At 38.7% G+C, this 16029-nt stretch overlaps 1 protein-coding gene across 2 annotated transcripts in view; it reads left to right on the top strand.

Moving 5' to 3' along the window:
- KCNQ5 (potassium voltage-gated channel subfamily Q member 5) overlaps window positions 1-16029 on the top strand; it is a 542946-nt gene that overhangs the window by 427019 nt on the left and 99898 nt on the right. For both annotated transcript variants that reach the window (XM_039248929.1, XM_039248928.1), the window contains exons 4-5: window positions 6686-6861; window positions 7962-8087. In XM_039248929.1, the coding sequence (XP_039104860.1) occupies window positions 6686-6861; window positions 7962-8087 (302 nt within the window). The remainder of the gene's footprint in view (window positions 1-6685; window positions 6862-7961; window positions 8088-16029) is intronic.

Below are 16029 nucleotides of genomic sequence, written 5' to 3' on the forward strand. Positions count from 1 at the left end.
ATATGTACTTACAATTACTAATTTAAAAGTGTTCAACCATGTTTTGTTCAATCCATAAGTTTTTGTTGTTCCAATAATGATTTTAAATTAAGCCAGGTATAGTAAAATATACTTTCTAATAGATGCATTATGTCGTATAATTGTAGCAACAGAATACATCTCACCAAGTTCAGGTGTACAGTTGATCTTGCTTTTTTTAAGTTTTTACTACAATTCCAGTTAGTACAGTGTTATATGTTTCAAGTATACAATACAGTGACTCAATACTTCCATACATCACCCACCGGTGCTCATCACAGCAAGTGGACTCCTTAATCCCTGTCATCTATCTCACCCATCCCCCCACCTCTCTCCCCTCTGGTAACCATCAGGTTGTTCCCTATAGTTAAGAATCTGTTTCTTAGTTTGACTATGATGTTAACTGTGGGGCTGTCATATATGGCCTCTATAGCCACTTTGTTGAGAACTTTTATCATGAAAGGATGTCAGATTTTGTCAAAGGCTTTTTCTCTGCCTATTGAGATAATCATATGACTTTCACCCTTCATTTTTTTTAATGCGGTATATCACAGTGATTGATTTACAGATGCTGTGCCATCCTTGCACCCTTGGAATAACTGTTACTTAATCATGATGTGTGATCATGATCATGATATGCTAAATTTGAAGCCTGACCCTTAGGCCGTTGTTTTTAAAGTATGCAAAAAGGGCATCTTTTTTTTTTTTTTCTTTTCAAAATTTTAATAATGAAGCAATGTTACCTGATTTTTTTTCTGTTGTTTTGTGTTACTTTGTCTTAGAATTCTCAGTTCTGGCACTGCAAAATGTATTTACCATTATATTGTTTAGATTTTTTTTTTTACAAATAGTTTATTGTCAAATTAGTTTCCACATAATACCCAGTGCTCATCCCCACAAGTGCCCTCCTCCATGCCCATCCCACCCTCCCCCCCACATCCATCAGTCCTCAGTTTTTGTCAGCATTCAAGAGTCTTTCATGGTTTGCCTCTCTCAAAAAGGGCATCTTTTTATGTGTCTGTTGGCCATCTGTAGGTCTTCTCTGAAAAACATCTATATGTCTTCTGCCCCTTTTTTAATTGGATTATTTGTTTTTTGGACTGTTAAGTTTTATAAATTCTTTACATATTTTGGATACCAAACCTTTATCAGATATGTCATTTGTAAATATCTTCTCCCTTTCTGTAAACTGCCTTTTAGTTTTGTTGATTGTTTCCTTCACAGTGCAAAAGATTTTATTTTGGTGAAGTCCCAATAGTTTATCTTTGCTTTTGTTTCCCTGCCTAAGGAAACATACAGAGAAAGAAGTTGCAATGTCAAAATGTCAAAGAGGTTACTGTCTATGTTCTCCTCTAGGATTTTGATGGTTTTAGGTCTCGCATTTAGGTCTTTCATCCATTTTGAATTTACTTTTGTTATGGTGTAAGAAGGTGGTCCAGTTTCATTCTTTTACATTTTGCTGACTAGTTTTCCAAACACCATTTCATCAGGGAAATAGAAATCAAAACTACAATGAGATATCACCTCATACCTGTCAGAATGGCTAAAATTAAAACACAAGAAACAATAAGTGCTGGTGAGGATGTGGTGATAAAGGAACCCTTGTATACTATTGGTAGGAATGCAAGGTGATACAGCCACTCCGGAAAGCAGAATGGAGGTTCCTCAAAAAGTTAAAAATAGAACTACCTTTTGATCCAGCAATTGTACTACTGGACATTTACCCAAAGAATACAAGAACGCTAATGTAGAGGGATACATGCATCCCTAAGTTTATAGCAGCACTATCTACAATAGCCAAATTATGGAAATAGCCCAAATGTCCATTGACAGGTGAATAGATAAAGAAATGTGGTGTGTGTGTGAGAGAGAGACAATGGACTATTACTCAGCCATTTAAAAAATGAAATCTTGCCATTTGCAACAACATGAATGGAGCTATGTTATGAATATTCATTCACCAAAATGAATATTTTGCTAAGTGATGTAAGTCCATTAGAGAAAAACAAATACCATATGATTTCACTCATATGTGGAATTTAAGAAACAAAGCAAACAATCATAGAGGAAAAAACAGGGAGGAAAACCAAGACACAGGCTTTTAACTATAGAGAGCAAACTGATGGTTACTGAAGGGGAAGTCACAGGGGCATGGGTAAATAGGTGATAGGGATTAAAGAGTGCACTTGTGATGAACACTGGGTGATGTATTGAAGTGTTGAATCACTATCTTATACACATGAAACTACTACTACACTGTATGTTAACTAACTGGAATTTAAATAAAATCTTTTTAAGTAGGTAAATAGAATCCTTTTAGAAAAAGCCTGAGAGATGGACATTTCTGCCTGTCCCTTCTGTACTGAGCCCTGGGGTGATACCACAGCAGCGCTCACACCCATTAATAATTGCTTCTTTGTTTGGTATAGTTTTGTGAGTCCTGTGGATGCAGTCCCCATTGGCTTTCATAGCAAGGTGTTTGGAAGACTTGTCCCTCAATTGGGAGCCGTAAAAGTTAGGAGGTTAACTGTGGGATCCAAACCCCTAGCCTCTCAGGGAGAAGCTGAGAGTTGGGAGTAACCTCCCATTTGGCTCTGTACTAGGAGTGATGTTTACGGCAAAATTGTATCTCATCAGCTTTTTCTACCCATTTCTATGTGAGTATTTTCTTATTTGCCAAATGTGTGGGACTCCCTCAGTTAGTTTCTGGATTTCCTTCAAAGGGAATTACTCCACATGCAACTGTTTATTCAGTGTGTCTATGGGAGGAGGGGAGTTCGGGAGCCACCTATGTCACTATCTTTAAAAGCTTCCCTTACCTCTCTGCACTGAGCATGGAGACTGTTTAAGATTCTCTCTCTCTCCCTCTGCCCCTCTCCCTCACTCACAATGTCTCTCTCAAATAAAAAAAAAAACCTTTTAATTAAAAAAAATAATATAACTTAAAAAAAAAAAAACTGCCCGTACCTAATTTTATAAAAAGGAAATGTTGGGGCGCCTGAGTGGCTCAGTCAGTTGAGTTTGACTCTTGGTTTCAGCTCAGGTCATGATCTCATGGTTTGTGGGTTCGAGCCCCATGTCTAGTTTGCACTGAAAACACAAGGCCTGCTTGGATTCTCTCTCTCTGTCCCTCCCCCACTCGTGTATATGTGTGTGTTCTTTCTCTTTCAAAGTAAATAAACACTTAAAAAAAAAAAAAAGGTGGGGCGCCTGGGTGGCATAGTCGTTTAAGCGTCCGACTTTCGCTTAGGTCATGATCTCGCGGTTTGTGGGTTCGAGCCCCGCGTCGGGCTCTGTGCTGACTGCCAGCTCAGAGCCTGGAGCCTGTTTCAGAGTCTGTGACTCCCTCTCTCTCTGCCCTCCCCTGCTCACACTGTCTCTCTCTCTTTCTCTCCTAGAAATAAATAAAAATAAAAAAAAAAAAAGGAAATCTTAATGAGAGTTATAAACTTTAATGGATGATAGCTATGGATCAGTATGTTGCAGTAGACTTCTAGATGGAATAGTGAAATAATCCCTTCATTAATTTAAGAGTATTTTAGGAGTACCTGGGTGGCTCAGTCAGTTAACCATCCAACTTTGGCTCAGGTCATGATCTCACAGTTTGTGAGTTCGAGCCCCACATCAAGGTCTGTGCTGACAGCTCACAGCCTGGAGCCTGCTTCAGACTCTGTGTCTCCATCTCTCTCTGCCCCTCCCCTGCTTGTGCTTTGTCTATCTCTCAAAAATAAACATTAAAAATTTTTTCAAGAGTATTTTTAAGAGTAAATTTAAAATTTAGATAATGATTCTAGTTATTAAGACACTGATATGGTAACGGAACAAAAATCAAGCTACTTTTAGGTATTTATTATCCTAAATTCATTCTGTAAATATTTATTGAGTGCTTACTATGTTTCAAGCACTGTTCTAGTTACTTCAGATACAAGTATCCAATGTTGTAGAACCTATAATCTATGAAGTAAAGGACTACAGAAATAATAACTACATACATAAAAATAAAGAGTAGTCATGACTTCTAAAATATTGGCCTGGGAAATATTTCTCGGTGGTACTGACAGCAAAATTCAGTGGAGGACTGTCATCTAGCCAGAAACATTGTTATGACTACACTCATCATTTACCATTTGGTCGCTCATCTATGATTTCATTTTACTGAACTCTGACTTTTTTCCTCTGATCTGAATTACAATGAAGGTGTTAAATCACATCTATAGTTACCTTTGCATATTTTGTGACTTCAAACACTTAGACTATGCATAATTTTTTACATTGTCTCAAACTGGTAGTGTTGCTTTTACTTTGTCTAGCTTTTCTCTAATAAACTAACATAACTTCAGAGTTTCATACTTTTTGTGCTGTAGTCTAACAGCTTGATAGCTGATTCTTTTAAAACTAATACAGCATGTGCTTTTTGTGTCTCACTTTTCTCATCTGTACAATGGGGTCTGTAGAGGATCTAACAAACAAACAGAATTGTTATCAGGATGAAATCATGAACATTCATATAAAATATTCATACAAAAAAAAAAAAAAACCATGCAGAACTAAAGAAAGTGCCAGGCACACAGAAAGTTTTAAGTGCTGTATTTTCTGCATCCCTACCAGTCATTTACTTATTTCTCCCATCTCAAATATTTTAACATAGTAAATGGGGTATTGTTCCTTTTTCTTTCCTCTACACTTGGTAGGAAGCAGGATTACAATGAGAAATAAAAGCAAACATATATTTAACAAGGCCATATAAGAAATGTCTTTATCTGCAAATCACTTATCTCAGGAGGAAATCCCTCAAATGGTACAGACCAAGAGATGTTTTTACACTTAACTCTTTTCTAAAGTTTTTTTCTGGGGCACCTGTTGGCCCAGTTAGTTAAGCAAAGGACTCTTGATTTCAACTCAGGTCATAATCTTGTGGTTCATGGGTTCAAGCCCCAAGTCAGGCTCTGTGCTGACAGTGCAGAGCCTGCTTGGGATTCTCTCTCCCCCACCTTCTGCCCCCTCCCCTGTGTGTTCTGGTGTCCTCTCTCTCTCTCTCTCTCAAAATAAACATTTTTAATATAAATAAGTTTTTTTCTGATTTGCAAAGTCATTTTCATTATTATAAAATTCAATATTACAGAAATTAGTAACTCAAAGTAAAAAGTCCCTTGACCCACATATTCACCTACTCTACCCCGAGGGAGAATTAATGGTAATAATCTGTGTATATTCTCACATGATTTTTCTAGTCATGTATTTTTTATTAAAATAAGATCACATTGTATATACAGCTTTGCAACTGTCTTCCTACTCACTTAAAATATGTCTTTGGTGTCTCTGTCAGCACATTTAGTTCCTTCTCATTTCCAACAGCGGCAGAGAGCTGTAACTCAAGGAGGTGCTGTGGCTTCCTGTGTACCTACTCACAAAGTCCGATAGCGTTCAGATCTGAATGGAAAAAGCCCATCAGCTGACCTTTGTACCGCCAGCCACTCCAAGTCCTAACCCAAAAGGAGGACCAGGAGAGTCATTCAAACGATGTGCTCAGTCCACACTGGGAGACCAGACTTTGCTCAGTACGGGGAGAAGGACTCAGCTGGATGATGAATGCACACTTGTACAGCAGTTAATCCTGAGGGTCACGGAAACATTATAAATCCAATGCCCTTGAAGTGGAACTCCTTTATGGAGTGTGAATGTCCAGTCATGCACAACCCACTTGGAGTGGGAAAGAAATGTTATTTGAGAATGTTAAGGTCAAGCTAACATATTTTAAAATTGCCATAGGAGACCATTCATCCCCACTTCACTCTCCCACTTCAGAGCCTACTTTCCATCCCTCAGATATTTGCCCTTGGAGCAATTAAGTCCTCTTTTTTCTATGTTTTCATTAGTTGCGCGCTCTCTCTCTCTCTCTCTCTCTCTCTCTCTCTCTTTTAGCTTACAAAAGGGCAGATACATTTTAAGCCAAATGTCAATGTCAAGCATCAAATATCCATTCCCTTGCAATGCACAGTGTATATAATCACATACTCTGTTGTAACAAATATACTATTATTTCACTTGTATACCAAACTTACATATAATTGATTGACCAGGTATAAAGAGTACCCTGTGCAGAAAGCCTAGAGGATGCACTTTAGTTGAGGCCTTTGTTAAACAGTACATGAAGTGGCAGCCTCCACAGTAGGGAATTTTTTTTGCAGAAAGGAGCTACAAGCTTCTTTGGCAAGAAAACAAGAGATAGGATTATACCAAGCAGCATGTTCAGAGCCGTGCAGGCTGGGATGCCTCTGTGGCATCAACCAGGAAGCCCCCGTGGTGGGGCTGATGCAAAAGTTCTTTCTGCCAGATGGGAATGCAGAACCACACAGCCAAACAGCTCCCTGTTACACTGAACTTTCTGAAGGCCACTGTCTATCCAATTCATTGAAGGTTACATAGCAAATGGTTCAGAATTGCATAGGTAATGCATAGAACGTCCAAGGGGTCAGAACTAAGGCAGTTAAGTAGCTTTTGCCCTTTCCCTTTTCACTCTTCAGTTGTCACAAAGCCCAAGTAGCACTATCCCAGGCTGGAGTTGGATCTGCTTCTTTGTGCCTCAAATAGATCAAAGTGAAACCTTCTGAAACACTATTTATTCCTAGTTCTGCTACTTATGACTGTTTCAACCTGTTTCTTTCAGATACCATTGTTCTTATCGCTTCAATAGCAGTCGTTTCTGCAAAAACTCAGGGTAATATTTTTGCCACGTCTGCACTCAGAAGTCTCCGTTTCCTACAGATCCTCCGTATGGTACGCATGGACCGAAGGGGTGGCACTTGGAAATTACTAGGTTCAGTGGTTTATGCTCACAGCAAGGTAAGATTTGCTTTCTGAATTACAGAACAAGACTTTTGAAACTTTTTCATTGATTGCTGTGGGATAGTAGAACCCATCAAGCAAACTTAGTCATTTCAGAAATCGGTGAAAGCACAATGTATAATGAATTATTTAAAAGTCGTCAGATGGTTGTCAGAAGAAAGGGGATTGGGAGGGTAGGGAAAATGGGTGAAAGGGAGAGGGAGATACAGGTTCGCAGTTAGGGAATGACTAAGTCACAGGAATAAAAGGGACAGCACAGGAAATCTAGGCAGTGATAATCTAACAGTATGTATGGTGACAGATTGTGGCTGCACTTGTGATGAGCACCGCGTAACATACAGAGATGCAGAATCACGAGGCTGTACACCTGAAACTAGTGTAAGATTGTATGTCAACTATACTCAAAAAATAATGATTTTAAAGTCTTTATGCCTCAAATAAATTATAGTAAGCCCATACATTTAGAATACTGTAAAGCCATTAAAAAAATAACTGAGGAAGTTGTTCTGTTCACTGGAACACCCTCTGAATTAAAAAAAAAAAAAAGCAAATTTGGGGTACCTGGGTGGCATCCAACTTTGTCTCAGGTCATGATCTCATGGTGAGTGATTTTAAGCCCCACATCAGGCTCTCTGCTGTCAGCACAGAACCTGCTTCGGATCCTCTGCTCCCCTCTTTCTGCGGCTCCCCAGCTTCCATTCTCTCAAAAATAAATAAACATTTAAAAAGGAGCAAATTTGGGACACCTGGGTGGTCCAGTCGGTTTAGGGTCCAATTTTAGCTCTAGTCATGATCTCACACAGTTCCCGGATTCAAGCCCCACATCCAGCTCTGTGCTGACAGCTTGGGAGCCTGGAGCCTGCTTCAGATTCTGTGTTTCCATCTCTCTCTGCCCCTCCCATGCTCACACTCTGTCTGTCGCTGCCTTTCAAAAATAAATAAACATTAAAAAAAATTAGAAAGAAAAAAAGAGTAAATTCTATAAATAAATAAATATTATCATAAACATCCAAAAAGTAGTAGAATGTATCATAGATTTTTTTTCCTTTTACACAGATTTTTTATCTCTAACAATCTTTCATTTCTTTTATATCTAGGAATTAATCACGGCTTGGTACATAGGATTTTTGGTTCTTATTTTTTCATCTTTCCTTGTCTATCTTGTGGAAAAGGATGCCAATAAAGAGTTTTCTACATATGCAGATGCTCTCTGGTGGGGCACAGTGAGTATAAAAATCTGGTTTTGTTTTTTGGATGTTGCAAAATGTTTCCTCTGAATATAGTGTAATGATTCTTAGGAATCATCTATGAAAGTTCTCAATAAAAGCATTAACTTCCAAAAGAGAGTTATATGAAATTATAAAATTGTCTAAAGAGTTTTCCCATCTCTATGGCTCAACAAAATGAAGTTCTTTTATAAATCATCAGAAGTATTTCTTGAGTGCTAGATTGTTGCCAAAATAAGAATACATTATTTTTTTAACTGATTAAAATCTTGATAGGCTTGTTTGTTTGTCTTAACTTTGTGGAGCACAAATTTAATTACCAGTTGTTGCATTGGTTTACCACTCATCAAAAAGTTTCTCTGAGGTTAAAAAAAGAAAAAGGAATAATAGCTGTATGAAAGTTAAAGTGTCGCACGACAAGTGAAAAAGAGAAAACTGATAACCATCTGTGAGATCAGAGATTATAGACACCTAATATCAAAACTTTCCCTACTAGGCGCCTTGGTGGCTTGTTTGGGCGTCTGACTTTGGCTCTGGTCATGATCTTGAGGTTGGTGAGTTTGAGCAGGGTGTCAGGCGCTGTGTTGACATTTCAGAGCCTGGAGCCTGCTTTGGATTCTGTGTCTCCTCTCTGCACTTCCCTTGCTCTCTCTCTCTGTCTCTCTCTCTCCCTCTCTCAAAAATAAATGGACGTTATTTTTTTTTTAACTATCCATACAAAAACCTACTTTTCATTTAAACTGTTATTAAAGAGGGCTCCTGTCAGTTAAGCATCCCTTGGTCCCTTGGTTTCAGCTCAGGTCACAGTCTCACGATTTTGTGAGTTGGAGCCCGGCATGGGGCTCCCCACACTAGCAGCATGGAGCCTGCTTGGGATTCTCTGTCTCCCTTGCTCTCTGCTCCTCTCCCACTCACGCTGTCTCTGTCTCTCAAAATAAATAAATAAACTTCAAAAAAGTTTTTAAAAAAAGAAAAAAGATATTAAATAAATAGATGATTATTAAGGGATAGTTCACCAAACAAATAAGAAAGTAATAACTCTCATACAAATACATGCTAAAGATTTTAACTCCGTTTTTTAAGTTTGTCATTATTAAGGAGGGAACCAGTAAGTGTTATATCCAGTTCAAAGGACTATCGAAAAACATTACCACGGGGCGCCTGGGTGGCTAAGTCGGTTGAGCGTCCGACTTTCGCTTAGGTCATGATCTCGCGGTTTGTGGGTTCGAGCCCCGCGTCGGGCTCTGTGCTGACTGCCAGCTCAGAGCNGCCCCGCGTCGGGCTCTGTGCTGACTGCCAGCTCAGAGCCTGGAGCCTGTTTCAGTCTGTGACTCCCTCTATCTCTGACCTTCCCCTGCTCACGCTGTCTCTCTCCTAGAAATAAATAAAACATTTAAAAAAAAAAAAAAAGAAAAACATTACCACGTAAAGATCAGGAATTTTGAAATGAATCTGGCTTCTTCCACAGTGTGAGAGGAAAGTCAATTAAAGCTCCAGTCTACAGAATTAACTTATGTGTCTATAGACAGGAATTACTTTCCACTGCTACCAGTTCTCTACAGCTTACAGAGTTGTACAGTAGCTCAAAGGCCAAGAAAGCTGCAGAGCCCCACAAAATCAGAAGTTGGTGACTTGGAAAGGTACGCCCTAAGCAAGGCATAGTTTTCCATTAAAGCAAAAACCTTGTCTGCATTATAAAGAATGCATAAAACAAGTCATTGAAACATGTGCCCTAGGATGAGCACTGGGTGTTATATGTAAACCAACTTGACAATAAACTATTTAAGAAAGAAAAAAACATGTGCCCTAATAAGAATGTCACAGGATGGGGGAGTGCTTTGGGAAATAGATAAACTGTATTTCTTTTTATTTTATTCCTTAAGACATTCCAAAAGGGTGTTTTGTGAAAATCCACAGCATTTTAAACTGTCTAAACAGCTTCCCATCTCTTTGGTCCAACAAAGTTAAGTTCTCTCATAAATCATCCATAATATTTCTTGAGTGCTAAACTCTCACCAAAATTAAAATATATCATTTTCTTAAATTGTGATTAAAATATTTATAAATGGGGGGGGGGGGGATACCTGGGTGGCACAGTCAATTAGGCATCTAACTTCAGCTCAGGTCATGATCTTGCAGTTCATGTGTTCAAGCCCTGCATCAGGCTTTGTGCTGACAGCTCAGAGCCTGGAGCCTGCTTTAGATTCTGTGTCTCCCTCTGTCTCCCTTTGTATGCTCTCTCTCTCTTTGTCTCTCGCTCTCTCTCTCAAACATTTATAAACAATTTTAAATATTTATAAGTTGGTCGTTGGGTTTGTGCAGCATAGATTTAAGTTACCAATTGTTGCAATTGTTCTGCCACTCATCAGAAGCAGAACAATTCTCATCTAGTTTTCATCAGGGAGAACTAGAACCCTCGTCAAGGACAAGGACTGTTTGTCAGGGCTTGTGTTAAGCAGAACTCGGTATGCTTGTTGGCTGCACGGCAGCAGTAAAATGAATAAGAATCAGAAATACATTCCCCAGAAGGTTAGGATTTTTTTTCTTAAATTATCAGAGTAAATGTCTACAAGATTGTTCCATTGAAAACAAAGAAATCTGGTGGTTTAATAATCTGGTTCCCAACTCCTCCCACCCACCCCACAAGCAATAATGGACATTTTGAAAGGAGGAAAGTAGAAAACCTGAAAGAGAGCAGTCATGTGACATTCTTAAAATACCTTTTATATGTAGAGAGCAAATGAAAATCTATGACTCACTGTGGGATAAACTGTGTAAACTGAGAAAATAGGAGGCTTTTCTAGCCAGCAAGGGGTGGGGGGTGGGGGGGACAGTTTATTATCCCAGGCTTCAAAGCAACAATTTGAATTTTAAGTTTAGTTTTTTGTTTCTCTCTGATAATTCTAACATACTTAAATTATTGAGACATTCAGGTGTACCTGTCCCATTGAGATGCAGTTGTTGGTGAGTTCAGCCTGGCAGCTCTTTATCTTCCTTCCCAATAGCCTTCCTTTTCTCCTTATTACTAATAAGAATTGCTGTATTGTGTGTTAAACGGTGTGTGGGAAAGTCTTAATATACTTCTCACTTAGTCACCAGCTTATTTCTTTTGCCAGAATAACCCACGTAGCAGGTTTTCAAAGGTCGTATCTGTGGCTTTCAGAGGGGAAGCAACATACTTTCATTGATTTCCATTTCAGTTGTGCTATTTGGACTGAAGTTTAACCTGTACTTAACAGGTTCTTTGTTAAGTTATGTCTCTATTTTTAAAAAATCTAGTCTTAAATGCAAAAGTAAAAATCTTCTACGGTGTCAAGCTTCTAGGAAAAGTTCTTGCTGGTCCACAGTGAGTTTGTTGATATTCACTGAGTCATTGACGAAATTGTCTGAAGCCTAAAAATATACAAAAAAGCAAACAAGAGTGTGTATTATTTCTGTTCTTTAAAAGAACATACCCTAGATCTCCAGCGTGAAATAAAATAAATTTAAGACACTATACCTTTTATTATATATTGATCAAGACCTTAATGAAATAAATGGCTGGATACATTTTAGTTGAAATTGTCCATTTTGCACATAATACACACCTTGCTAACTATGGAAGTATTCAGAATACATGGAGAAATAAAAGCATCCTGAATTGGAGTATTTCTCAGTGTTAAGCTCCAGTTAAAAAAAGGAAATTCCCGGGGAGCCTGGGTGGCTCACTTGGTTAAGTGACCAACTCTTGATTTTGGCTCACAGTTTGTGAGCTCAAGTCGGGCATCGGGCTCTGTGCTAATGGTGTGGAGCCTGTTTGCTCTCTCCCTCTCTGTCTACCCCTTCAGAACTCTCTCTCTTTCTCACTCTTTTAAAATAATTAAATAAACATATTTTTTAAAAAGCAAATTCTCATCATTAAAAAAGCCCAAATTTTCGATATTAAGTATCAAAATGCAATTTGTGGTCTATGGATTCAAACTCTCAGTGAATTCTGAGTATCAAATATTAAACTCCTTTCATTAAGAAAATGGTGAGGGCCATCTCCAAGACCAACTTTTGGAGGGATTCATGGTGTGACCAGCGCTATTCAAGGCCAAGAGCAATTCAAAGAACTCTGATCCCTGAAAACATTCCATACTATTGAGTATCAACACTTAGCTCATTAAGTGGAATAAGACTAAGGCCAAAGCCAGTGCCCATTCTAAGGTGGTAGCTACTTGTTATAGACATCTCGTTGCAGATATTAGATGGGAGCACCTCTATAACAAAAAGAACAAAGAGCTGTATACTTCATGGCAGACTCACAGCTTTAGCACAAAAGGGACTTGGGTATTGGGGGTTACAGTGAAAAGATATTCTGGGTTTTGAAGTAGCAACTAAAGGGACATCTGTGACAGAGGAAGTGAAAAAGGTGCAAGGGGACTTAACTCTGGTGGCTGAGCCACTGGCAGCTACCAGAAAAGGATCTTCTGATGGTTAGGCATAGCTCCATTTAACGTTATTTCCTATTATTATTTTCTTCCTTTTTGGTTACGTTAGATTTATTCTAAAACAATTTAAAAACAAGTCTTCCTGGAGTTATTTCCTATTATTATCTCGTTTCCTGTTATTATTTTTCTCCTTTTGATTGGTGTTAGATTTATTCTGAAATAACTTAAGATCAGGTCTTCCTGAAATAATATTGCCTGATATGACCTGTTCTCGAAGGCCATCTTGTTCTGTTTACTGCTATTTCTGTGATGAAGACAGTGTTATGGGGTAGCCTTTTTTTTTTAACAAGCACACAGCACCAGGTAGTACAATTCTTAAGTAACCATCTGAGCACAGATCCCACCTGGGACTGTGTGCTTGAAATGATTACTTCAGGCCTGTAGAAGTATTTTATATTGGCCAGTTAGTCCTAAAATTTATGCTGAAAATCTTACAGTCTTTCTGAAAGCAAATAATATAGAAGATTCTATGTACAATACAGTCAGCAGATTATACAGCCCAAATATATGCCATGAGTTTCATCCCCCTGCAAAACCTAAGAATGAGAAATGGTGTGGGCCGCCTGGGTGGCTCAGTCGGTTAAGTGTCAGACTTCAGCTTAGGTCATGATCTCGCAGTCTGCAAGTTCAAGCCCCGTGTCGGGCCTGTGCTGACAGCTCAGATCATGGAGCCTGCTTCAGATTCTGTCTCTCCCTCTCTCTCTGCCCCCACCCCCCCGCTTGCACTCTGTCTCTCTCAAAAATAAATAAGCATTAAAAAGTATTTTAAAGAATAAGAAATAGGGTAAATTTGTGGGATGGACAAAAATACTCTTATCTTCGATAATACCAAGAATTAACCCTCTTTATACTGGGTTCACCAGTACAAAATTTTTCTGCCACTTTTTTAAGCTGTTGTTTTCTGACTCAGTGCTGGTCCATTAAGTACAAGTTAACAGTTGTTTCTCACTACCAATGCACTGCCTGATGGTATCAAAGCTTTACTTGGCCACAAGATAATCAACACACCAACCCTTAACTATTCAAGAACTTCGCATGTACCAAGCAACCACTGAAACACACATACCCAAGCTGCTGCCCACCAAAGCATCCTAGCTGCCATGAGCATCTACAAGCCCTGTGCCCACCCAGATGGCATGGATGTTTGAAGTATATTGGTAAGAAGCCTCTTTGGGGAGGCCTTTCCTAAGAAGTCTGTTCCTTTAGTAACGTCATCTCACACATGATTGTAAATACTTTTTGCTTAGATTTATTCCATAAACATTGAGCACATACTTAATGGAAAAGAGTAGAGGAATTAAAGTCAAGAAACTTGGCTTCCAGCCCTATGTTATGATTTAGTATGGTATTCAGCAAACATTTACTATATGTATAAAATTAAGAAAATAATATTACCCAAATACAAAGTTGTTATGTTTATTAAATGAGATTAGGACATGTAGATATGCTTTCTCAGGCACTTGACAAGTGTTAGTCACTACTGCCATTACATATCTGCCTACGAGCCTGGAAGAACAACATGGAATGCTATTGCCCTGAGTTGCCTGCAATGGCAGAACCCAAATGATATGATACCACCACCACAAGAGATTCTCCTGTTTGCAAATGGAAAACCTTTCTCATCTAGTTCACAAACTGCTAATGTGAATCATCCTCGTGTAAAAGACTGCCTTATATGGAAATGATACTGTGCTTTGGAAATCTACAAATAGTGTGTTCTTAGCTTGTTTACATGAATGCATTAGCTATAAACTAGTATTCATAATTGTATCCTCAAAGTTAAACCAATAAATGTTTATTGATTTATTACTTGAAGAGAAGAAGGATGGGTTTATATCTACTGGTTTGGAATTAATCCTGTTATTGAAAGAAAAAAAAAAAACTACAGCCTAGCCACTTTGCAAATTGTAATCTGACCATAGCATCTACTATCCCACAAAAAAAGGAAAGAGAAATCAAGAAAACTCAGGCCACAAATGTCCCTCAACTGATGAATGGATAAAGAAGATGTGGTACGGGGTGCCTGGGTGGCTCAATCAGATAAGTGTCGACTTCAGCTCGGGTCATGATCTCATGGTTCATGGGTTCGATTCCCGCATCAGGCTCTGTACTGACATCTCAGAGCCTGGAGCCTGGTTCAGATTCTCTGTCTCCCTCTCTCTCTCTGCCCCTTCCCAACTCGTGCTCTGTCTCTGTCTCTCTCTCTCAAAAATAAATTAACATTAAAAATATAAAAAAAGAAGATGTGATATATATTCCATTATAATATATATATATATTATACAGGGTTGGTGTATTGATTATCTTGTGGCCAAGTAAAGCTTTGATACCATCCGTAATATTCCATTGTGTGTGTATATATAGAATAATACTCAGCCATAAAAAACTAAAATCTTGTCATTTGCAATGATGTGAATTGAGCTAGAGTATATTTTGCTAAGTGAAGCAAGTCAGAGAAAGACAAATACCATATGATTTCATTCATATGTGGAATTTAAGAAACAAAACAGATGAGCATATTGGAAGGGGTAGGGGAAAGAAAACAGAGAGGGAAACAAACCATAAGAGACTCTTAAAGATAGAGAACAAATTGAGGATTAATGGGGGCATGGTGGGGGGGATGAGCTGGATGGGAGATGGGCATTGAGGAGGGCACTTGTGATGAACACTGGGTGTTGTATGTAAGTGATGAATCATTGAATTCTACTCCTGAAACTAATATTGCACTGTATGTTAGAATTTAACTAACTAGAATTTAAATTTTTAAAATTGAAAAGAAAAGAAGAAAAGAAAGCTTGGGCCAGGATTTGCATTTGTTTTGCAGTATTATTCCTGAAGAAGAATTATGGGTTATGTAACACACTAAGGAGCCCCCTGTCCACCTTTGCTACTGTAATTGCACATTCATACCAACATTTGCAACCCATAAATTTTTCAGAAAATATCTTTTTTCACTTGCATGACTGCAACTGAGTAGATGGAAGATGAGGGCAAAAATGTATCTGAACTGTTCCCGGCTGCCAAATCACCTTCCAGTAGATGATCCCACTGGAGACATGGCACAAACTACCAGCACTCCTGAGTGTCAGTTGAGGTGGAGTGACAGGCTGACACGGGCTATTCCCTCTCAGATCCTATTCTGTCTTGTCGGGCCACAGCCTGAGAATGCATCTGCCAGTTTCCACCTCAGGTCACAACACATGGCAGTCATGAGGAAAGTAGTAGTCTCCCTCAAACTGCACTGGAAGAGATATTTGCAATTTTTTTTAATTTACCTTTTCAGTTTTTTAAATTTTTTAATGTTTTATTTATTTCTGAGAGAGAAACAGTGTGAGCAAGGGAGGGTCGGAGAGAGAGGGAGACACAGAATCTGAAGCAGCCTCCAGGCTCTGAGCTGTCAGCACAGAGCCCAACAAGGGGCTCGAACCCATGAACCGTGAGATCATGACCTGAGCCAAAGTCAGACG

The sequence above is a fragment of the Hyaena hyaena genome, unplaced genomic scaffold, assembly GCF_003009895.1.
Source record: "Hyaena hyaena isolate Hyena2069 unplaced genomic scaffold, ASM300989v1 scaffold_322, whole genome shotgun sequence".
Lineage (NCBI taxonomy): Eukaryota > Metazoa > Chordata > Mammalia > Carnivora > Hyaenidae > Hyaena > Hyaena hyaena.